The 26081-nt window shown below is 42.9% G+C and overlaps 1 protein-coding gene across 6 annotated transcripts in view; it reads left to right on the top strand.

Annotated features, from left to right (window-relative positions):
- The window catches only part of STIM1 (stromal interaction molecule 1), an 86551-nt gene that overhangs the window by 44330 nt on the left and 16140 nt on the right, over window positions 1-26081 (top strand). For all 6 annotated transcript variants that reach the window (XM_085885060.1, XM_085885062.1, XM_085885061.1 and 3 more), the window contains exons 4-8: window positions 8844-8958; window positions 13295-13406; window positions 13572-13684; window positions 13901-14078; window positions 14239-14416. In XM_085885060.1, the coding sequence (XP_085741186.1) occupies window positions 8844-8958; window positions 13295-13406; window positions 13572-13684; window positions 13901-14078; window positions 14239-14416 (696 nt within the window). The remainder of the gene's footprint in view (window positions 1-8843; window positions 8959-13294; window positions 13407-13571; window positions 13685-13900; window positions 14079-14238; window positions 14417-26081) is intronic.

Raw genomic sequence — 26081 nt, 5'->3', positions numbered from 1 at the left:
GTAAGTAGAAACTGTTTAAGTGCCTTGTACATTGTAAATTGCATTTCTTATAGTCGTGATAACTCTGCTCTCTGTGCTCCCCTGCCCCATTATAAATAAACCCCCCCAATTGTTCAATGTACCAGCTCATTGTCTGTCACTTTCTTTCATTGCCTTGGCACGGTGCGTATTGAGAATTAGGGAGGCCGTGTGCCGTAAGTTGTCATTGGGACCGGCGCGGCTCTAGTAACTCCCACTCTGTACGCCACACCCGAGTCGGAACATGCAACTCGGTTTGGACAGAGTCGGCCGAGGGTGTGGTTTCCCTGGTAGCTAGACGACGTGAGTACTTCGGTAAATTGGAATTGGACAAGTGGAGCCTACCTCACGCCGTCAAAATATTGGCGACCACGGTCCGCTAAGGGACCGGTGACCTTTGGAGTTATCCAAGGGTTACGACCTTTCAATTCCGGTGTTTGGTGGGAGATGACCTAGCTGCTCCGTCTGGCAGTCGTCCTCGCCACCGAACCCCGGCCCACAACAATATAACGAGAACAATATGGGATCCAACATAGATCTCTGAGGAACACCTGCATTCGTATTATGGACAGGGGACAACTGTCCCTCATGTACCACAGAGATTTGACGATTTGCAAGGAAGTCAGAAATTGTATCAATAAATTTTCCAGATATGCCAAATTATTTTTGCTTATGGATGAGGTCCTTGTGCCACACTTTGTCAAAAGCCTATGAGATGTCGAGAGCAACAACCTTGGCTTCTCCATGATCCAAATTCCTATTCACATGTTCAGTGATTAGGGATAGAACATCACCAGTCGACCTTGAATGTCGAAAGCCATACTGAACAAAAGTTAGGAAGTTGTGGGTTTCCAGATGAGTCATGAGTTGCCATTTGATCAGGGATTCAAACACTTTGCATATAATGGGTAGAAGGCTAATAGGCCGATAGTTAGAAGGATCAGATTTTTCATCGGGGCCTTGAGATAGGGACTAGAGAAGCCTGCTTCCAGCTCGGTGTAAACATAGACTTTGACAGACACAAGCGATACAATTTTGAGAGAATAGAAAAGAGTTCAGGTGAACACGTCTTCAAAGCAATTGCAGGGATTCCATCTGGTCCAGTAGATTTTGAGATGTCAAGCCCTTGCATAGTCTTCGCAATTTTTCTGGGTGTGATTATGATCGTGGAAAACCTGGTGTCAAGACGGAAGGACAAATAGGCAATGGGTGTCCATGGTCTTCAAGTGTGGAGTTTGCAGCAAAATGCTCAGCGAAGAGTGGACTTTATCAATAGAAGAAGTAATCACTTCAGGACCATTAAAGAGGACAGAACGCGGTGATCAATTACGGTTGAGAATGCTATAAGCAATTCTCCAAAAATCTCTGTAACTGAGCCGTTTATTTGAGATAGTCATAAACAGATTCTGCATACATACCGGGCATAGTGGCGTGCGCCTGTAATCCGGCTACTCGGAGGCTTGGGTTGGAGGATTGCTTGAGGATGGGAGCTCTGCGCTGGGCCACGCTATGAGAGGGTGAAGGGCATCCCAGAATCATGGCAAAACCCAATCCTTATCCCTGTGTCGTAAGAGGTGACCAGGGTTGCGTCAGGAAGGGCATCCGGCGTAAAACCTGTGCCAAATCAGTATGCGGATCATAACGGATGATCCGCTGTGGCGACCCCTAACGGGAGCAGCCGAAAGACGAACAACAACATAAACAGATTCTGCATACTGTCGTTTAGCATTCTCTAATATAGTATTTTCCGGTGTATAAACTGCACTTTTTTATTGGCAAAAAAGGTAAAAGTTGGGGGTGCGGTTAATACACGGGTATAGAAAAAAAAACATCGGTCTTAAAAACGATCAATGCTGAATTTCAATTCTGTTCCAAATGAACACAAATTTTGAAAATCGGTTCACGTTAAGAGTTTGTAGCGTTTTATTAACTGTGTGCAGGAAACGTCCGGAGACACCCGGAGTTTTTGTGCGTGGTGTATATAGAGCCTCGCAGCTCTGAAAAACACTATATTAAACACAGAATAATCAGAAGAATACCTGGTCTCATATCAAAAGAAGAATTATTCACAATAGCTAGAGTCCAATAACGGAACACCCACCTCAAATAAGCTTGCGTGGCAAGCTTCTCTCATGTGTCATGTTCAAGAGGAAGACAGTGCCCAAAGACAAGTTTCCAGCTGGCATCATTGTTCGTGCACAGCAGAAGGGGGTGGGTAGACAAGGCACTTGTCGTGGTGACTATATATCTTTGTACATGCATCATTTTCTACGATGGAAATGAGGAAATTGATTTAAAAAGGAAGAAGAAGAATTTCACGAGAGCGAGGAGCCATGGGATGGTGAAGCTTTAAGAAGTACCAGTGCTGCTCATTTCTTTTGGCTTCCTTTGGTTCTCTTCATTCTTCCTGGTTCTCTTCGTTTTCCCTCGTTTCTATCAGCTGTTCCTAACTTGCTTCCTGTAAATTACTCACGTCGACCAGCCAAACTTTCTTACTTCACAGGCTTTTGTGTCCAACCCAGGTTTTGAGAAACATTAGCTGCATCTCGGTGGAACCACCACAGACGAACTTTCCCATTTTCATCAGTTGAAAATCAACATTTCGTGACATGCTTCCTGCCAGAATTTTAGACTCGTATTCCGAGGAGCATTGGCCACATGTATCTTGGTTGAACTTTCATTATTACTCCCGTTGCTATGTTGGTTGAGCATTATGTTAACGTTATACCAACACATCAACTCGGTACCTTCCTTGGCAGCTTCAGGTGGGTTGTGGCAAAGGATTTAGTTCCAGTGAACATCAGGAAGAAAAGAATGCATGGCATCCCAGTCAGCCTTGCTATATTGGAAGACAATTTGATAGACAGGATGAACAACAGTTGATGGTGAGGAGTAAGAAACCTGAACTTCGATGTTGACATGATCAAAATTTCCTCGAGGGGCGGAGAATTTTTGCAGTACGATCCCCAGGTTTTGAGTACAAAAATAGATCAGAAGATACCTGGTATCAGAAACTCGATCAGGAAGTTGAGATTATTCCAAGGTCTCCCTGACACCGATTCAGGATTCAGTCAATGGAACAACAGAATAGGGCTGGAGCGAGGATGCAGCCTTGACGGACACCCGAGGCGGTGAGGAAAGATTCGGAGATGTCACTTCCAATGCATACCCTTGATGTGGTACCCTCATGCAGGTCCCGGATGAGATGGAGCAAAATGTATGGTGTTCCATCTGCTTGCAGAGCCTTCCATGGAGCGCTCTGATCCACTGAGTCAAAGGCGGCCTTGATGTCGATGCAGGCAATGTTAAGTGGTGTTGCAAACTCGTGGTGGAGCTCCGCAAAAAGCCTGAGGGTGAGCACTGCATCCATGGTAGAACTTCCCTTTGTGAAGTTGGACTGCTGTGGGTGGTGTCGACAGGTGAGTAATGGTTCCAGGCGAGTTAGTAAAGCATGAATAAAGGCTGAGTGGACACTTGGGGTGTCTGGGTGCTTTGAGGGGTCCTGAAGAGTTGTGGAGCGCCTTCAAGACCACCGTCCTTGATGTTGCCGGTGGATGTCTTGGAGCTCACTGCAGGGCAAAGAAGAATTTTGTCTCTCAAGGGACACTGGATACCATTGACCAGAGTCGCAGGGCCAGGCTGAATGGCAGAGCTGAGCTGTTCAGGGAGCTGAGGCGTAAAACTGTACGTGCACTGAGGGTGGACAAGGAGGCCTATGTGCGAGGAATCTGTGAGGGGGTAGAGCATCACCTGTGGACAGGTGATTCTCGTCCCGCTTGCAGGGGAATTCACGCATTACGTTCATCCAAGCCCATCCCTCGGAGCACTGCAGTTCGAGCAGAGAGTGGTAGGCTCTTGACAGAGGAGTCTGAAGTGAAGGCCTGCTGGGCCGGTTACTTTGAGCGGTTGTACCAGGCTGATCCCCCAGCTGTCGAGTTGGACGTCAAGGGAGTTGCAATCCCTGTTGCTGACCCTCGAATAAACTGTGGTCCACCTTCGCTTGTGGAAACACGGGCTGCGGTGAACCGGTTGAAACAGGGCAAAGCTCCAGGGATCTGTGGCATCCATGCCGAACTTCTCAAGGCTGGTGGAAATGCTGCACTCATGTCGTTGCATGCAGTTTTGTGCTCTGCCTGGAACACAGGCATCATCCCAACTGACTGGAAGAGGGGCCTTGTTGTCCCTCTCTGGAAAGGGAAGGGTGATCACCAAGACTGCAACAACTACCGAGGGGTGACGCTGCTCTCAGTGCCGGGCAAGGTCTTTGCTCGGATAATTCTTGATAGGGTTCGCCACCATCTGCTTGAGCACCAGCGTCCAGAGCAGTCAGGCTTTACACCAAAGAGGTCAACGATTGACCATATCCTCGCCCTTCGTGTCCTCACCGAACGCAGACGAGAGTTTCGGCAGGGGCTGCTTGCAGCCTATGTTGATCTCTGTAAAGCGTTCGATTCAGTGAATCAGGATGTCCTCTGGAGGATTCTTGGTCTTCGTGGGGTGCCACCAAAACTGATCGATCTGATGTCTGAACTCTACTCTGGTACTGAGAGTGCTGTGAAGTGTGGTGGTACCATCTCTGACTTATTTCCAGTTGTTACTGGAGTTCGTCAGGGATGTGTACTGGCCCCCACACTTTTCAGCACTTGTATGGACTGGATTTTAGGGAGGATGTCGGAGAGATCAAGTTGTGGTGCATCGTTTGGGAATGTCAAGATCTCGGACCTTGATTTTGCAGATGATGCAGTCATCTTTGCGGAGACTTTAGACATCCTTTTGGGGGCCCTCGAGGTGCTGAATGAGGAGTCGGAGCCGCTGGGATTACGGGTTTCTTGGGTCAAAACTAAGATCCAGGCTTTCGGTGACATCTTGGATGCTGCTGTCCTGTCTGTGTCTGTTTGTGGTGAGGATGTTGATGTTGTGGAGAGATTCACTTACCTTGGCAGTGATATTCATGTCTCTGCTAGCTGCGAGTCAGAGGTCAATAGACGTCTGGGTCGGGCCTGGGGAGTCATGGATTCACTGGATCATGGGGTGTGGCGCTGCCGGTACCTGTGCGGGAGGACGAAAGTCCGAGTCTTCAGGTCCTTGGTACTTCCAGTCTTGCTCTATGGGTGCGAGACTTGGACTCTGACCAAGGATCTGAGACGGAGACTTAATTCCTTTGGTACCAGGTCTCTTCGGAGAATCCTTGGCTATCGCTGGTCGGATTTTGTGTCCAACGAGCGGTTGCTGAGAGAGACTCGGATGAGATTTGTTACCTGCATAGTCCATGAGCGTCAGTTTCGGCTGTATGGACATGTGGCTCGTTTTCCTGACGCTGATCCTGCTCACCAGATTCTCTCAGCGAGGGAGTCTCATGAGTGGAGGAGGCCAGTGGGCCGACCACGTGCCTCGTGGTTGCAGCAGGTTGACCATCTCAAGGAGATGAGGATGGGCCTGGCATCTGCCTGGGGGATGGCCAGACGGAGGCCCCTGGAGTACCGGCGGAAAGTGGACGCAGCGACGCGCTGTTCTGGCACATGCTCCCATACCTGACCTGACCTGAATAAACGCCTTTCCAGGGACCGACAACAGTGTAATGGGTTGATAACTGCTACGTTGATTGCGGGGTCCCTTCCCTTTGTACAAGATCCCTTTCCTTTGTCCTGACCCCTGATCTTTATTTCCCCCATTAGCCTTTCTTGACCTAACCATCTTGCTATCCTGGTTTTAGTGTTACATCTAGATCACTCTCTCACTCTTCCTTCCCTGTTCGTTCATTCCCTTGCTGGTTGTGACCAATTATTGCCCCATGATTCCTGTAAATTCAGCCTTGCTCTTGCATTATTAGCCTTGTTCTTGTAGAGAGGAAGAAAGAGAGAAAAGTGGGACAGGGCTTATTGTTTTGCATCATCATGTCATTGAGGAAACAATGTGACAATGTTCATAAAAAAATAGTTTAAAACAGTCATTTTAATATTATATAAACCAAGAATTACAATCACAGGAGCTTTGTTTATTTTATTTTGTTTTTATTTATTTATTTATTTTGAGAATAAATGGCATTGATGAGGTATTGTATTTTGTGCCTGGTTGAAAACAACCTTATGACTGCAGTAAGTTGCTGTGTTAAATCCCAAACACCCTTGAATTTTAAAGTGAAGTAAAGACTAACTTGTACTAGCAAGTTGCCCATGCCCGCACGGGCTTCTAAACGGTGTGGGGATGGTGGTTGCAAAAATACAAATGGCGTCTTCTGCCATCGAGCCGCGAAGCTGGGAGCAACTATTCATGTTTATTGCCATATCTGATGCAATTTAAATGCTGTAATGGTGGTGAGGTTCTCCATTTGAAACTGTTTGTTCATTATATGTAGCTTTTTGATGCCTTGGGTCCGTAATAAAAAATTAAATTGGTGTCAAAGCCTGTAACCACTTGCAAATTAATAGTAGGATTATATAGCTTTACTTTGTTCGTACGGCATTGTGATGCACAACGTTTAAAAAAATTTTTTTTCATCATCCAAGCATTCGTTAAGAGTATGTCTATCAAACCTACCCCTGGACCAAATATCAACATGTTTAATGGAAAAGAAAAAATGTTTGAACAGAAAAAATATATATAACGTTGAAAAATATATTGTTACGAATTTCGGTCCGCCCGGCGTGCGATTTACCACGTAACTCAAATCGCGACCGCGTCGCCCACTGGAACAGACAATTCAGTCGTGACCCTCCGTGGAGCTACCGCCAGAAACTAGTCACGGGTGGGTCTTTCGACCACACCACAATCGTGCCAATCGGCCACCCGCGCGCAGGATAGGGTTGTTCGCCAAACTCGACCTACCTCAGTACCTGCGCGGGTAGTTAACCGGGTGATCGTACCTCGCCACTGGCCGGCCGAGGACATGAACCGCTTAAGTGGTCCGTTCCGTGCTTCAGTGATAACCGAGCGGTGTTATCGCCGGTCCCGACGGATGTGATTATTTACCGGGTGCTTACACCCTCCACCAATTCCTTCCGTGATGCAAGATGGAACTTTCAAACAAAGGAAAGGACGCAACGAAACGGGAAACGGTTCGACAAGCACATTTATTGCACACTCATACATTTATTATACAAGCACATATGCAGTCAGGAATGCAAAACACTAACATGCACGTATACAGAACAAAAGCAAAGCAAAAGGTGCTACGACCGTCTATAAGCAATTATGTACAGTCACTTATACGGTTTTACTTTCGGGACTCGGCGCCACAACAAGCATTCAAAGGAAAAGCAAGAAAAGACCCCCTCATAGACAAGGGAGTCAGACTGGGCCTAATGCGCGTGGAGCCTAGATGAGCGGACAGGTCCACGAGACCGAAGGGTCTTACCCGCGCCCTCATGGCGCGATGGCGGGCAAGCCGCGATGTCAGCATAGCCTCGCTTGGCTTCGTGCCCCTGACGTGGTCGGTGAGCTCTCTCCGGCGCTCCCCGTCTGCCTTTCCCGTCGGCTTCGAGCTCCGTCTCCCGACTTGGCTGCTCCGCCGACACTGCTGCTGCCACTCCACTGTTCCCACTTTTCCGCACTCTCCAGACCCTCCAGACTGCCACTCTTCTGCCGCGAGCTACGTTGTGCTCACGCTTATATAGGCCGAGGGAGGAGCATATATGCAGATTTGTGGATCACAGCGGGTTCGGAGGCGGGGCTATACCACCTGATGCTCAGCCATTGGATGGAAGAAAAGGGGGCGTGAAGCATTCCTGATCCGCTTTTCGAGGCGAAAGGAACGCATTCACAACCCATGGCATGACGTGTGGTAGAAAGGCGGAGGTGGTGGGAGTTTGCTGTGGTGGTTTGGGAAGGGTGTTGGTGGTGGCGATTTGGTTGCTGGCGGGCGTCGTTTGAGAATGGCGGTGAAGCAATGTTTGCGGAGTGGAGTTGTGAAGATAAAGAGGCGAACGTGGTGGTGTTTGAGTTGTAGTTGTTTGGGAATGATGGTGGTGGCGATTTGGTTGTTGGGGCATGATTGGTCCAAAATAATGATAGCGAAAAGAAAAACGGCTAACTCAAAGGATCGCAGCCCAGTGAACACGGAAATACCCTCTAAACAACGGTGGGGAAATCTAACTACACAGATACTTATCGTCATAACTGATCTAAGGTCCTTTATGGTGGTCTGCAAATTTCCACAGCTGTAACAATATATAACGTTGCCATAGCTATAAACACAGCCACCAACGAGCATGTATGGTAGATCACACCCAAATGCAAATGAAAAATAATTATTCACCTGTAATTAAATGGTAGTTGGCTGATCTGCATACTGGTAAAACTTGATGAGAGTAGTATTGTAGTACTGCTTGTAAAAACTCTTCAAACCAGTCTAAAAATGTTGGCAATGACACGTTTTTTGAGCATTGTTTTGATGTTTCTGTTTTATGTTCTTTTTTAATGTCAAGTTGAAGGCTTTATTTCTTATGTAATGGGTTTGCTTTAGTTGTATGTTCAAAACTAATTGGTGCTTATTAACAATCATGCAAAAAACAAACAAACAAAAAAAACTGCTGAACTAAATCCCATGGGTAGATCGTGCCCACACTTCCTTTATTGAGTGCTATTGATGCATTTTGTCTGAGCATGCAATGTCGACATCCACAAGTTATTTTTTTTTTTTTTTTTTTTTTTTTTTGTTATTTAATTGAGTTATGGTCACGTGTGAGGGGCATTTGTTGTGCTGCCACACAACCAAGAAGGTTTAGATTTACCATCAGTGATAGAAATACAAATGGATTGTTATATAGACAGGAAGGCTATTGTTTTATTTGTTTGTTTGGGGTACGAGATTTCTCTCTTCCTTTCAGTTCATCTTGGAAGACATGAAGTACCAGGATGGCAGTGCCAAGCACAGTAGTTTCCATGGCGATGATCATGACATCAGTGTTGAGGATCTGTGGAGGGCTTGGAGGAAATCTGAAGGTTTTTCCATTCAGTTACTTCTGTTGTTTTTATCTGCCTTTGCAAGTACAGTGGACTCTGATTTGCATGCCTGCCGCTTTAAATTTGTTTATTAACCTCCGCCATCAAAGATCGGAAGTTACTGTTTTCACTCACCCCTTTCTGTTTGTTTGTTTCTTTGTTTGTTTGTTTGCGAACAGTATTACGGAAAAACTCCTCGACGGATTTCGACGAAACTTGGTGGGGGGATTAGATTTTGGATTTGGTCCAAAATCCAATATGGCCGCTATGGCAGCCATTTTGAAAAAAAAAATTGAATTTTTTTTTTTTGCATTTCTACATGTTTTAAGTGATTTCCAACCCCCCCCCCCAAAAAAAAAATTTGCAACTTTTTTTTTTCAACAATTTCGATTTTTTTTTTTTTTTTTTTTTGCATTTCGACATGCTATAAGTGATTTCCAACAAAAAAACGTCAAAATTATAATTGCGGCTGATTTTGGAACTTCAGGTGGATATACCCACATAAAATCAATTTATGTCTCAAGGAATCTAGTTATGACGAATGAATTGAGTATGTAAAAGTTAAAAGGGAAAGTTGCAAACTATAACTCTGTGAGCACTGTTGACGTCAAATTGAATGAATAGGATATCAGGTTCACTTGAGTGACCTAGCAGTATTGGCGGCGGAGGTTTTGCACTCTACCAAGTGCTCCCCCTCTAGTTAACCTCCGCCATCGAAGATGTACGGAGGTTACTGTTTTCACCCCTGTCTGTTTGTTTGTTTGTTTATGAACAGTATTACTATACGGAAAAACTCCTGGATGGATTTCGCCGAAACTTGGTGGGGGGATTAGGTATGGTCCAAGGATCATGCCATTAGATTTTGGACTTGGTCCAAAGTCCAATATGGCTGCTATGGCGGCCATTTTGAAAAAATATTTGAATTTTTGTTTTTGCATTTCTACATGTTTTAAGTGATTTCCAACCCCCCCTTCAAAAAAAAAATTGTTAGAGAAAAAAAAACAACAAATTTTGCAACTTTTGTTTCAAAAAAAATTTCGATTTTTTTTTTTATTTTTTTATTTTTTATTTTTTTTTTGGCATTTCTACATGCGCGTCGATCTAGTTTAGTTTATTCAATTGTGGTTCAGTAGAGTCTGATCCGTTTTGACCTACAATGAATAGGATATCAGGTTCACTTAAGTGACCCAGCAGTATTGGCGGCGGAGGTTTTGCACTCTACCGAGTGCTCCCCCTCTAGTTTGTATCTTGTCCTTGGTGGACAATTCTCTCCAGTTCTTAAGCTGTGATTCCACTGCCAACAATTTTAATTAGGACTGGTTTCTTTATTCTGTGTGCTTATATTGAAATTGGAACTATCACTTCTACTTTGTGACATATGGCAATTAAATTTCATGTTGTTTTTCTTGTTCTACCTTTCTGTACATTAAAAGTGGTGAGACGACTATGGGACAGGCGAACACAAAATTTAAGCACAAAATTAAAAAAGTTTTTTATTAAAACAAAAAGGGCGCAAAACGTGCCAAAGGACTCGAGACGTGAGATAGAGATCAAACCGTTGTGGAGAATGGAAATGGGAAGACACATCCACATGGAATTGAGCCACGATGGAGGCCTGAACTGCACTTCCTGTCAGTGGACCAAGATTCACAGGATAGTTTTAGGCAGGTCAGCATATCCCATTATTGTAGACTGCAGCCAAATTAAACCTGCTCAAATAAACGAGGATATATAGAACTGGCAGCCAATCTTATGAAACTTCTCAAAACTTCCCATTGATCCTGATTGACTTTGATTCTTTGAGAATATTTCATAGATGTGGTTGTAGTGTACAACTAGAGCGGCACTTGGTAGAGTGCATACCTCCGCTAGGCTGAAGAGTTTATGTTTTGTCTCGTACTGATGGGCCAGGTCTGCATCTGGATCTTCACCAAAATCTTATCGACTTGTTCTTGTCACCCAACCAACTCGTCCACCAAGTTCTGTCATAACCCATCCACAACTTTTTGAGATATGATGTTTGTCGTTTTTGACCCGATCTCTCAATGGTGAAGAATTGCTTTAAAAATTCTAGTATCCAGATCTGGATGTTCACCAAAATCAAATAAATTCGTCCTTGTTACATACCCAACTTGTGCAGCACGTTTCGTACAAATCTGTCCATAAATTTTTGAGATGTCCTGCTTACAGACAGACAGGGTGAAAACATAACCTCCGTCCACCTTCGGTGGCAGTAGTAATAATGGAATATGTTGTCAGTGTGGAAAACTAGTTGACAAATGGAGTGGAATTGAGTGTCATACAGACAGACACCTCCATCGTGGCTCTGCCCCTGTGGAGATGTCTTTCCATTGCCTTCGTCCAAAATGGCGTCAATCCTTGTTCTTCAATCCATCAGCATAATTACCCTGTGCACAGGTCAAGCAAAAAGTGGGGTTAAGCAATTGGCTCATTTTGTCCGACTATGCCAATTTATAATCGAGGAACAACTTGATTTCAATTGAATGTTATATTTTGAACACAAATTGGAACATGAATCAGAGTATGAACCTGCATTTTAGCAGTACTTTGGCTTTGAATTTGGCAAATTGGACGGAATGCTGTCCTGATCGCACATGATGCAGAGTGGAGGAAGATCCTTTTTTTTTCTTTTTTTTTTTTTTTCATCTGCCTGCCTGTATAGTAGTCAAACCAAATTCAAAATCAATCCAATTAAGAAATTTACTGTTTTTAAGGACATTTTGTTCCTAAAAATGGGAAAGCTACAATATAGCCAGATTTTGTATATCATTCTCCAAAATAATGTAAGAATTTTTGTGAAAACCCAAACACCCTTGTAATCCAGTTCTACCACCAAGTTGCCATCCTGTTCTACCATCATGTTGAAACAGCTCAGTTCAGTTAAACATACTCAAATTTCACAGGAGGAATTTTGTCTTTAATCACAGTCGTCTTGTGAGGTTTAGCAACACACAACACATGTTGGATTATAATGTTTTGTATTTTGGTAAAGATGGAGCAAACTTGTTGAAAGAACGTTCTTTTTTTGTTGTTGCACTCCTCTTTCGAGAATGTTGAGCTTATGGGGTTTGCTGAAGTAGTCGTCTTTGTCTTTTACTTCATTGACAAACTTTTTCTACTTGTATTAGAAGCCTAGCAGGTCGTAAGGAATGAGCTGATGACCTGTTGATATTGTCGCGTATACAGCCAGTTAAAACTGAACGTGCACGGATGGCCAAACGGTTACAGCAAGGCGTTCGAGTTCTTGGTGGGAACCTTTCGTACGCGTGGGAAATGCAAAGTAATGGGAGACTTGACCTGGGATTTTGCGGGTTTAATCACCCAAACCAAGGAAACGCAACAATAAATAAAGTTATCAAATGTTCAACAATTATGTACAAGGAAAGAAATCAAGCAAAAGCAAATAGAAGGCACCAAGAAACAAATAAGTAAAGGCCTAAATGGAGCGCTCACCCACACACACACACTCGCACTCGACAAACAAAGGGGTAAATACAAGACACCTAATCTGCACCAAAGATAGCAAACGCGAGGCGATGGAACCAGGGGACATGCTGAAGCGAGGCGCACAACCATGAGATGAACGTCAAGCGAAGTCAGTGAGGAGAGACGATGATGTCAGATCGAGCGTCGAGGCAGAGCCGAGAGAGGGAGCCAAGCGAGAGAGGGGAAGAAGAAGGGTGACCAGCACAGGCTTACCTCTTTTATAACCCCTGATCACGTGACCGTCTCAAACCGTCTTTTTAGTACGTCACTGATCTCCATGGGCCCTACATTCTACAATGCTGTTCTCCCAGCCTGATAATCTCAGTACCAAAGCTCCCTTCCTCCTCCCCTGGTGCATTTTTCTTGTGTTGTATCCTGCGCTCATTACAGCCTCCATTTCCATCATGGTCTGTCTGCTACAACACTGCAAAAGCCCCGTCCTCATTTCCCAAACACAGGGATGGCTACAAGGGGTTGTTATGAACAGGTGGATCTTACCCATAATCCCTACACTAATTATCACGACCCCCCACCACTACATGGGAGGAACAAAAATGCACCTTCACACTACAGGTTCACTGACTTAAAATAACTTCATTGTCACTCCTAGCCACGTCACACGGTCTATGCTAAGCTCTGCATTCATATCTCAGCGAAAGTCATTTGACCTATCCCCACAAACATAACAATATTCATCATGAAATATGGTTTTAATGCAAGTGAAGGTTGAAAAAATTGCTGCTGTAGTTCATCACTATTCCTTGCATAACTTCAGATAATAGTTGAATGGCAACAGCTTGCTTATTTTGTGTACATTTTTGATACACAGTGTACAACTGGACAGTGGACGACATGGTCGAGTGGCTGTCCGAATGTGTGGAACTGCCGCAATATGAGGAAACTTTCCGCAAGCTAACCATCAATGGCTCCACTATGCCCAGGTAAACAAATTAGCATTTTCGAGCCATTGCCCGTTGTCACCAATTCATCACCTATTTCGTAATTTTGAAAACAATTTTGACCTTTTTTTCTGTCTTCCCCTTCTTTTCCTTTCTCCTCGCTCCCCCCTCCCCCCCCCCATCACCCCTCCCTCACTGCTAACACAGCCTAGCAGTGAATATGGGGAGCATCATGGTTATGCTGAAAGTTGGTGAACGTAGCCACCGTCGCAAACTGCAATTGAAAGCTATGGATGCTGTTCTGTTTGGACCTCCCCCTGGCAAGTCCTCAAGTTACTTCTTCACTTTGATAACCAATTTGGCAGAAGAACCCAAGACCTTTTAATGTTGTCATTGCTTTTTTGAAATAGTGACTGTGTACACTGTACTTGGTACATGATTGAGATTGTTCAATGTGGATGTCAGTTTTGTTAAATGACTAGTCTTAAAATGATGTTATTAATTTTTTTCTCCATATTTTTTTTGTTTTGTTTTAGGGGTTCAGAGAAACCGTCTAAAAGATCTAGCCTTGTTGCTGTCTGTGCTGGCTGGTCTTGGTGGTTGTTGGTTCTCCTTCTCACAGAATCGCAGTTACCGTGATCATATCCGCCGTATGAATGATGACCTGGCAAGCCTGCAATGTGCAGAGCAGAACCTAGCTGAGTTGCAGGAGAGGTTAATTCCAGTTAACTTTCATTGCTTGTCCTTACGAATAAATTGTGTGAATTATTTATTTTAAAAAGAAAATCTGTACACTACATTTTTCAATGTCGGTCAAATTTAATGTCTGCCTTGAATGTCACAACTCGACTCTTGCCTACTGCTTGTCATACAGGCTGCAAAAAGCACAAGAGGAAAATAAGACTTTCCAAGATGAGAAGAAGGTGTTGGAAGTGAAATTGCGTGATGAGATCATTGAGGCAAAGAGTGAAGCGCAACATCTGCGAGAGCTGCGGGAGGGTACCGAGAGCGAAACAAGCAAGCAGGGATATCCAGAGCAAGAGCTCGAACAGGTGCTCTGAGTTATGGAGGGGGTGTCTAGTGAAATTACATAAAACTATAACCATGTTAGCGAATTGGGGGAAGTCTTTACTTAGATGAGAAATCAAGTTTGCCATTGCTTGTTTGCATAGACGTCGCATAGCCACTGCTTTGAACGTATGCTCATCAAGCTTCCTAAGTAGCCTTTCTTGGGTTTTTTTTTTTTCAGTGTCCAACTTATTACCTCTGCCACCGAAGGTGGAATGACGTTATGTTTTCACCCCTGTCTGTGTTTATATGACTTGGCACAAAATTTTTTGACAAGTATGTTGATTACTCCGGTTTGTTTGTTTGTTTGTATGCTTGCCTCCAGCCCAAACCGCTCAGCCTATAGTTCAGAAATTTTCGGAGATTATGGTCACCGACCCTGCGACGGTCCCGCATTTAAGTTTCGTAAAATTTTTGACCAAATAGATCTTTAAGAAACTTCGCAAAATCGTAGAATTGGTCATAAGCAAGAATCCTATCGGTTTTGAGGTCAAAATGTCAACAACTTTGGTCAAATTTCTAAAATCCTCAATTTTCATCCGATTTACTTGAAATTTGAACAGGATGTGCATATCCGGTCAATGAATTCAACCACTTATTATTTTTGAGGTTAACATAGGTCAAAAGGTCAACATAGGCTATAAGGTCAACACAACATAGGCCAAATTTTTAAATTGTTTCTAAAATTGTCAATTTTCATTCGATTGAATTGATATTTTAAGAGCACTTGCATATCAGCTCACTGAATTCAACCGCTCCTTCGTTCTATTTTGCCAAGTGTCCCTCTATGAGTGATTTTTCATTTGCTTGTTTGTGTGCAGGATATCTCAAAGTTGTGGACGGATTCGGATGAAATTTGGTGGAGAGGTTGGGTGTTTGACGAGGACGAACTGATTAGACTTTCGTGAAGATCTGGATCCGGCTCCTAGAATTTTTAAAGTGATTCTTCACCATTGAGAGATGGGACCAAAAACGATATATAGCATGATTTCACAAAAAGTTGTGGACGGATTCAGACGAAACTTGTTGGACACTTTGGGTGTGTCACGAGGAAGAATTGATGCAGTTTTGGAAAAGATCTGGATCTGAATTTTTTTTAAGTGATTCTTCACCATTGAGAGATAGTGCTAAATCGATATTATTGGTTTTTCATTTTCAGGTCAAATTTTCAAAGTTGTGGGAATCGAACCGGGTTTTTGACCTTCTTCGACGAACTAACTACATTAAGCTATAGCACGTATCCTGTTTCCTTATTTTAATGTCCACAACATTGTTTTGTGACCTTTAAAGGTTATGCAAAGGTCAAATTTTTTAAGTTGTTGAATGAAACTGGGTTTTTGATATTTTGCAGCTAATAACCTGTCACTCGTACCACATTATGTTGATCATTTTTATAACTTGGTCAAACATTATCACATTGTCTCATCCTTGACTTCTGAAACAATCTACATTGTCAAATACCGCTCTTGAACTATCGTCGTCTTCAGACTTATTATTATTATTATTTTTGTATACCTCATCAAAGCTCGTATGAGAGCTAACACACAACGCAAAGCAGGGGGGGGGCATGAGACAAGAGGGGCGTGGGAAGGACAAAACTCTGAGGAACAGAGACATTAGGACATCTGTGGAAGGGAGAGGGATGGGGTGGGGAACATGGGGGATACAAGATAGACACTACAGGGACTTTCAGGAAGGAAGGCAGGGAATTTAAAGGAGGTGGGTTTGGGGTGGATTAACAGGGGTAGAAAAGATCGAGGATTTGGATGGGGGTTTGGATTTGGATTTGGATGGGGATAAGATGTGGTGGTGAGAAGCTGTTTTGAAGGCTTGGAGGGAAAAATGGGATTGAACAGAGAGAGGGAGTTTATTCCAAAGGTGGGAGAAAAAGAGGAATGAAAGAGTGAAGGTGAGCAGTGATTCGTGATTTTGGTAGTTTTACCAGAAGGGGGTTGTAAGCTGACCTTGAGTGCTCTGCGGAAATATGGTGGGGACAAATCGCAGACAGAGGGGGGGGGGCGAGACCGGAGAGGAGACGGTGGTAGACAGAAAGACCACCGACCTGCCTGCGGTGAGAGAGAGGTTAAAAAACGGTGTTAAAAGCTCATTAAAAACGGTGCATGAGAAACTCCACAAGGCTTGTAATGGGAGGTAATTGTTCACGCACAGGATGCAAGCACTGACTCATCTCAGCTCAAAAACCACGATTGGTAGAAATGAAATCCAGCGATAACGGAATCGGAACACAATAGGTTTCCTGCGTTTGGTGGAAACCCGCGAGAGTAGAATCCATGATATTTGAGGGTTTGCTGTGTAGCACGATATCTCAAAAAATTGTGGGCGGATTCAGACAAAACGTAGTGGACAGGTTGGGTGGTGACGAGGATGAATTGATTCAATTTTGGTGAAGATCTGGATACGAGAATTTTAACAATTTTCAAAGTGTTTCTTCACCTTTGAGTGATTGGGCCAAAACGATGTCTTGTATGATATTTCAAAAATTTATTGGGCCAGATATGTTCTTGTGGGTCAGGCATTGCATAACAGAGGTATGCGCTCTACCGAGTGCCTTTCTAGTTTGAACTCATTTTACAAGTGCCATTTACATAGGATGCATGCAAAATTTGTGAAGCTTTTGTCCTTCCTACATATACTCTAAACATGCCCTTTTCTTCTAATTAAGGCCAGCCCATACCACCCAGCCCATGAGGATATGGTACTATGGACTTATTTTCATATGCAGCACAATGCTGTGAGTATCATCATTGGCTGAGGGTGTGGCTATACCGCTGATGCAGTGCCCTCTATAGGTTAGGGCAGGAATTTGTAATTTGTCCTGGGTGCCAGCGATGGTCACTTATTTTTCACAAAGGACACTGGGATCTTCCTCGTCAACCAACGAATGCCAGGAAGTTGGACACCCATTTTAACGGCACACACATTGATGAATCTCTCTGCCTGTGAAACACCGAGATGCGAGTTGATAGCTGTGTGGGGATTCTAACCCAGGTTAGACGGCTTACAGGCAGTGCGTGCACCTCCAGGCCATCCTGTCAGCTCATATACTACAGGCAATGAAAGTGGCTGATCAAGTATGCCTTATGAGAACTTGTTTACAAAACAAAACACGACAGACTGATATTTCCTTGTTTAAAAAATAAAAATAAAAAAAATTTTTACAATGAAGTCCAACAGGAAATACAAGTGCTCTCAAAATCTTTAGACTCTGCAGCCAATCACCTTGCAATTGTGCAATCGTGTTCTTCTTGTTGCCTACCTAGATGCTTGAGGGCTTTTCTTCGAAATGTAAAAATACCCACAAATAGAGAAACAAATACAATCAATCAATCATTTCGGATGCATAATACATATGAAAGCAAGGTATGCTATTAAAATCATTTTCTCATTTAGAAAAGAAACTGATTAATTGGAGTGATTATTAACACCCTTTCCTTCCTCATGCTTATGATGTTATTGCAGCTCTTAGACCTTCATCTTTTGTGCTTTTGTTATCTGCAGAGCTTTAAAAAAAGGTTCAATGTTCAATAAAAAAAAAAAACAATGTCAAGGTTCGTATAAGAGCTAACACACAGACCGTATAACAAGGGGAGCAGGAAACAAAAGGGCTGGGAGAGGGAAGCACAAAACAGTGGGGAATAGACTTTAGCTTTGACAATTTAAGCCACGTGCACCGACAATCTTGGCTCTTTGAAGCTTTGTATCTTCATGAAATCACATTTTGTACATTCCCAAATCCTTGCTTAAGTATTCAAGTAATGTATGTACCATATTGTCTGCCCTTGAAGTGCCAAGGTCACATAGATGATTGATTGTGCTTGGGCAGCCAGCTATAACCACCCTTGGTGAGTTCGAATCAAACTGATAATCGCAATTCGTTTTGTCTTTCAAATTCATGTGATTTAATGCAGGTGATGAAGCTCTTGTCTTCTGGAGCCTGAACATGTGCGGTTTGCAAATACGGCCTAATAAATACACCCTGGTCTTTGTCTTGGTGTCTCAGTCTCAGTTTTGACTGGGTTATGTGTGCTGGCATTTTCTCTCTCTACTTTCCTTACCGCCTGAGCTTTGTCTCAATTCTGCTTCACTCTCTTATCCTCCTCTCTTTTTCTCATTACCCCACACATTTGAAGCGAAAAGTGGGGTTAAGCAATTGGTTCACTTCCATCTGTCAGTCTATCCTTCTGTCTTCAAACATCAGTTTACGATCGAGGAACAATTTCATTTCAAATTGTTATATTTTGAACATGAATCAGAAAATGAACCTGTAGTATAGCAGTAGTTTGGCTCTGAATTCCTTCCAATCTCACATGTGGAGAGAGGAGTGAGATGATCTTTTCTACTCTGTCTGCCTGTCTGGCAATCAAAAAAAAATTAAAATCATTCCGAACAGGAAACTTACTGCTTTTAAGGACGTTATAAAGGACACAAATAACTAATGGAGTTTGTTAAATAAGGTGCTGCATTAACAGTGGTAAACTTCAGAATTTTTTTTCTGGCCTTTAAAATCTTTATTTTATATCAATTGAATTATATACTGAAGAGCACAAATCGCTTTTTTAGCACTTTCAAAAACCTTTCCGTTTAGCAGTACTTTGACAATATATTACGACATTTTACATCATCCCGACCAATCATTCGTAGACCCTGCCCATATTTCTTAAGGCAGCATGGGGTAATTTGTTCGATGAACTCTAGTTATTTATTGTATTGTTATTATTTAGTCAAATTCCCCACCTTGCTCTCCCCCTCCTTTTTTAATATCCTGCACACAAATTAAAGTTATCTAAAATGTAATTTAACTGAAGATTGGTGCTCTGTATTTAAGCAGGGCAGTATATAATGAACTGTATACCTGTGGATAAGAGGTTACAGTGGCTGTCATATTAGCATCATGCTGAATACTTTCTGGGAGCTTTGTTCCTCGTCCTCTTGTTCTGTAGTTTGCTTTATAATGAGTTTACTAGCGAAACCCACGCTCCGCGCGAGATTTCTGAAGTGAGGGTTTGTTTGGACGTCAATATATACAGTGTTCACAATGTGATTTATAAAATTTCTTTATATACAATGTTTCTTGTTACATTTTTTGTGTCAAATGCACCTTCTGAGGTAGTCAGCATGTGCAGAAGAGGGTTTTACATTGCAGATGCTGTTTTCTAGGAGTGGCATTCCGCCTCTCGGCGGTGACGGTCTGTCGACGACGACGTAATGACGTCAGCGAATGACCGATGATGTCATGACATCATTACGCCTCTCAGCGGTGACGTCACACGTCGCCATGCAAACGAATGTAAAAATTAGAAAATCTCCCAAAATTCTCAAACCTGTCCAGCTGGTGCGATCTCACATAGCCTATGCTTTACATTAGACCACAGAGCACCCGCATGCTGAAAGTGGTGACAATCCGTCCGGCAATTTCGGAGGAGATACGTCCACAAAATATGGCTTAGCATATTAATATAATAATACTGGAAGCACCCATTTCCTGTGGAAGTGGTAAGGGGAGGTGGCCATCACAACTTAGTTGAACATTCCCATGCATACCCTGAGTACAACCACCAAGTTTCAACGCATTTCTTCCCACAAACAAACAAACACATGTTTCAAAGCATACCCCCACCCCACCCCATCTATGATGACTATAGTTTTCATTGAAATAACCCAATTATCTGCGTTTATAGTACGTATAGGATTATTTCTACAATTTCTCGGAATTTGACTAATTTTTTTTTATCAATAACATCCAGTTTTCAAGTTGTTCTCTCCAGCAGTGGAGGAATGCATTAGCAGGTAGAATAATTCACCAACTTCTTGTGATCATTCTACACTTTCTCATAAAAGTGAAAACCTCATTTGGAGGTGGCCATCACAACTTGGTCTAACATTCCCATTCACACCCAGAGTACAACCAACACTTTTCAACATATTTAGTTGAGCGGTTTAGGAGTGCATAAAATACCGAGCACATCTATAAATTGGCCAAGTAGTTTTCAGTCATATAAAGTTTTCAGACAGATCTGCTATTATAATACTGAAATCTGCACGGAGTTGTAATGCACTCTCCCAATGGGAGCGGCGCAAGAATGGGAGCGATACATCTTCACATAGAAAATTTTAGTCATCTCCCCCCACCTGAACCCCTTGACAATTTTGTTTAACGCCAAAACCTTCCCAGGCACACCCCAAATACAACCACGAAGTTTCAACTCATTCCATCGAATGGTTTATGAATGTGTGCAAGTCAATTGCAGACACTCACAAATATACAAGCCTATATATTGTTACGGCCACGGGTACTGAGTGTATTATGAGGGGGTTAATCCCCGTTTCTCCTCGGAAGAGCAAGACCTGGGGCCACCGCTCACAATTAACTTCGTGGTACGGTGGGTTGCTTTACAAGCACGAATGCCAATCAGTTAACCATGAGTTCCAGTGTTCACCGTCTAATTTTTCCATTTAACTAGAGGTCACGTGGTTTCCTGAATGGGGAGCGTGCCGTCGGCAAAGCACCAATCTTATCTTGATTACATCTTAATTATGGCGGCCGAGCATTTACCGCTGGTGTGTGCCGACTATAACAGGTCAACTCGTTTGGTAATCACATCACAGTCGATCTAGCTTCGGACAATTCTGGATCAATGGAAAGAAAGGACAAGCACGGACAAGTTGGAACGTCAACAAGGATTTTATTAATAAGGGGAAAATAAATAAATAAACCTTTTATTTCCTTGTGGTGAAAATAAGTTAATTCAAATCAATCAAAATAATTAATTAATCAGGCATTGATAGAAAAAGAGACAAAGAGCAGATGCTTATCACTATGCCTTAGGGCCCGGTCACACCTTGACGTTTTAGCCAACGTATGCCGATTTTTGAATTTTTTTTTCTAAAACGCTGGCACACGTTGAATACGTTATGGGTAAGTTTTGATAACATTGAGAGCACGCTGAAAAACACTGCCATACGTCGTTGTACGTTGGCTTTAAACGTTGTACTTTTTGGTTGTCCTCATTTTTTCATGCTTGAAATTTCACGACGTATGCCGGCGTATGACTCGCACGTTCGGCTACGCTGGCCACAAGTTGTATGCACGGTCTGCGATCTTTGACAGACGTCAACACATGCTACTTGTAAGTTAATCATAAGTTGAGACACGCCGAGGTAATGTTTAGCGTACCCGAAACTTATTTATAACCTATGATTAATGTGTTCTTGGCACGTTACGCGATCGTTGCCACACGTCGACAGACGTTACTTTAAGTTACTCATAGGCTAAAAGACGTCGGTATAATGGATTGTCCTTGCGTCAGCGTCCACGGCCACGGCCAGGACACTTATTTGCAGCATTCTTCAAACTTTTCTTCGGCATGACGAGGATGTTCACACTTCGATGTCTAGCTTGGCTATGATTCCAATTGTCCATCGGCAGCGTCTATTTAAAATAGTCGAGTTTGAGCGTTTTAACACGTTCAGAAGAAACGCTTCAAATTTCCAAACCCCAGCGTCAAAAAACAAAGGCGAGTGACAGCAATTGAAATCGTTCATTGTAAACAATGAAAATAGTTGAGTGGTACCGTTTAAAAGTCGTTGAGTGTAAAAAAATCCAATTGTTGAGCGCAAGCGTATACTTTCAATAGTGGAGATGCAGCCATTTAAATCGTTGAGTGGCAGCCTATGAATAGCAAACCCTACGTCACCGGCAAAGATAAACTGCCGCACGATATGGATAAGTTAGGCTATCGTTGGGCATAGTTTGTGAACGCCGGCTTCACGATAATTATTCGTTGGTATATCGTATCTATAAGTAATCAAAGCGCTCTATGCACATTATTAGTTCATTGTGCATTTGTCCAACCCGTTATGAATAGACCTAAATCGTAAAAACAAGCTATAGCTCATTGTTGAAAAAGCCCCATAAAAAATTAGCCGCGAAGAACTTCGAACAATGGTGAAAAGATGTCTCCTACCCGTGGACATGTGGACGCAAGGACGATCCATCATAACCCACACCCTCCCCCTCACACTCACCTACTACTGCCAACATGAACAAACTACTACTAATACTAATACTGATGCTGATACTGTTACTGCTGACATGGACATCGACTCAAAAAGGACTCAAAAACACTGTTGGGTTCCCCTTTTATGAGCAGCATTTTTATATACCAATTCTCAAAACCGCTGGGAACACGTCTTTATATGGCAGTTGTAAGCTAGAAACACGTTAATTTTTTTTTTTTGTCGACCGGAAGACGTCATTGGAATACGTCTACATACGTCGATGTGTGTTGGGACTACGTAAAGAATTGGTTCAAAGCACGACAAACATAAGTTAGAAATAAGTTTCGCGTAAAAAAGACATTACCGCGACGTGTTTCGACTTATGAGTAGCTTATAAGTAGCCTTTGTGGATGTGTGTAAGCATCCACATAACGTGTGTAAAACTTATCCCCATCGCATGCGGAACGTGTGTCATACGCCGAGTAGGTCCAAAAATTTTGAACATGTTTAAAATTTCTTGACGTACTCCACTTACTACGACGTATGATAGCGTACTTTAGCGTTCTATTCATGTATACCAAACTTACTCATACCGTATTTGACGTGCCCCAACGTTTTAGACACATTTTTCTTTGGTCGGCATACGCCGGCAAGATCGCCAAGGTGTGACCGCGATGTTGACACTTCCATTTCTACGGCAGTTATGATTCGAATCGTTGTGCGTCAGCCTTTTAATAGGCTACGTCACGACATCATCGCCGATGCGTGCAACGCGCTATGCCGAAGTTAGACTATCGTTGGGCATAGGTTGTGTAGGCCGACAACAGGTTCAGCATTCGTTGGTATAAGTTATCTATAACACAACGAAACGTTCTGTGTCCGTTACCAATGCGTTATACATAAGACCAAGTCGCTATGAATACGTCCGAATCTTTAAAAAAAAACATCAAAAGTTCAACGTAAGCCAGCGTTTTACATACATTTTAATACGTTGCCATCGCTGGCTAAACCATCAAGGTGTGACCGGGCCTTTACTTAACAATAAACACGAGACAAGGATACCCAGCAGATCATTCGGGGGGGGGGGGGGGAGAGAAATCCAGTCTCTCTCACTAAATAGAAGTTGTCGTACGTCAAATAAAACGTCATGCAATGTGTGAGCGTGCCTTGTCCGTCGCCAGTGCCCTGTATTGCCGTGCACCCACTCGCAAAAAGGCTTGAACACCAATCGACGTCACGTCATCACCCCCAGGAACCAGGGATGCCAAGAATTAGGTCTCGAGCAGAACCAGCATTAAAGGTCCGAGCATTACCCACCGTCAGGAGCCACAACCAACAGACAGCTGTTAGGAGCTGTGAGAAACTGTGAGGCGCTGTGAGAAACTGTAAGGCTGCAAGGCCATCACCAACCGTCTGACTGGAACTGGCTGCTCCAACCGTCTGACTGGAACTGGCTGCACCAACCGTCTGACTGGAACTGGCTGCACCAACCGTCTGACTGGAACTGGCTGAAGCAACTGTCTGACTGGAAACGAAAATAGCAGTCACCCAGCTGTCACAAACTCAACTGTCGCCAGCTCACCAACCGTCTGACTGGAACGGACGAGCTGAAAATAGCCGTCACCCAGCTGTCACCAACTGACAAACTGTCGCAAAACTTTCAAAGCTGTAAGAACTGCCACCAGCTATCACCAACTGACTGACTGGAAAAAACGGTCCTCTCATCCTTTTTTATAGGCGGCCAGTCTGGGCCGAGCCTCAAGCAGACTTCAGCCAAATCCACCTTGCCTATTGGCGCATCGTTACACGTGACAAACCGCCAATCTCGTGATCATTCCTGGCCTATGATGCCATGTTTGTGGTGCTGGACTAACGGCAGAAAGCAGCCATTTGCCAGAATTACCGAGCGAAAACGTGAAGCGCTCATAAAATGTCAACAATTATCACTTCAATGTTCAGCCCGATACGAAAAAGAGCCAGTTAGCGTACATAGAGCTTCTGAACGGGGTGTCAAATGTTGATGGAAAGAGGTTAGACGAGCCTCCTTTGGGTTAACGGCTATCTCACGTGCATGAATCTGTCTGTCGTAAAGAGAACAAGGACAAATGTGTCCAAGAGCAGCATCCTAAAGGTTTTGTCGGCTAAAAAAAACAAAAAAAAATAACAACTTCTGATATTTTGTCACGTGCCTTGATTAAGCCAATAGCGAGACCCGTCATAGTATATTTACGTATTCATGAAATATAGTGTATTTATGAAATAAATAATGTATTTATGAATTTACAATACCTTAAATGGAATAATCTTTAAATAGTGACGTGAACTTTTCGAAACTTTAAAGCAAATGTCTGAATATATTTAAAAGTTCATGATAGACGCTCTCAAAAGGCACCCTCAATGCAAGGATGTGTAGAAGTGCTTAGTATTTAAGGAGATCCAGATCATGTATATAAAAGAGCTGAGTCCGAATATAAAGGTTTTGTCTTCACAAGAAGAAGAAGAAGAACAACAATGCCGAGCAGTCTTGGAGCAGCGTTCGCTACGCGAGATGCTGCTAAAAAGGTCATCCCATAAGAAAGGGAATCTATTCTTTACCCTTCTCAACGCATCAAAGTTAGAATCCCACCAGACATGGGGATGGGTCTCTCCTGTACATGCATTTAGGTAAATAACTGTCTGAGGGCCTAAATATTTGTATGCATTAGTTGGATCCAATTCTGAAATCCATAACTATATATATATATATATATATATATATATATATATATATATATATATATATATATATATATATATATATATATAATGATTGTACTAATAATAGATGTCTACAATCCCATCCTTGACAATGTTGTAGAACGTCGGCCGAAGCCCTCACTTTTTCCACCTTTTTCGGTTTTAAATTAGTTTTCTCCGCAACTGCTTGAGTGATTGACACAAAACTTTCAACATAGGAGTGCCTACCCATGGAGAATTTTATATCAAAGTTACATAATTACTGGATGGAAAATGTGACCGGTGTTCCAAAAAGTCTGTTTTCTGTAGGCATGGGTTGCAGGGTGCTTCACGTATCAGGAATAAATGGCCTTGACCTCGCTTTACTCCTCCTCCTTGGCTGAACTGTGATTATACAAATATTTAAGATGGCCAGGATAACTGGGATTATATTTCCAAGTAGAGTATGTAAGTATATTTAATGTTTTCCATTTTTGCTTGTTTTTTTTAAACCATTAGAACTCAGAAAATTAACAGTGTCTCTTGTCAATAAGCCCAATAGTGTCTGCAATTGATTTTCTTATTCAACATTGTTCAACCTTATTGTTGGTGTCATATCTATAGCGATGCTTGATATTCCATGATGTTTGTGATCAATCATTTTCTGTCTACACATGATGACCTTTCTAAGGCTTGATCAGCTTTTGTTTGGAGGTACAGTGCATGACTGCTGAATCTGGTAGGGTTGGGGAAGGGGAGAGGGAGGGAGGGTAAGGGTTGGTTGTTTAAAGAGTTATAAAACCAGGAAGTTGGGCAATTTTGATGGATTGTCAGTTAAATGTGGGGGAAGCCTGTTACTTGATTTGCCTTACATCAAAATGATGTAGGGCACATGAAAGTTGCTGATGGGGGTTG

This window comes from Eptatretus burgeri, chromosome 6 (assembly GCF_056783735.1).
Source record: "Eptatretus burgeri isolate ZD-2024b chromosome 6, Ebu_testis_v1, whole genome shotgun sequence".
Classification (NCBI taxonomy): Eukaryota; Metazoa; Chordata; class Myxini; order Myxiniformes; family Myxinidae; genus Eptatretus; species Eptatretus burgeri.
This window is presented reverse-complemented; position numbering and strand designations above follow the sequence as displayed.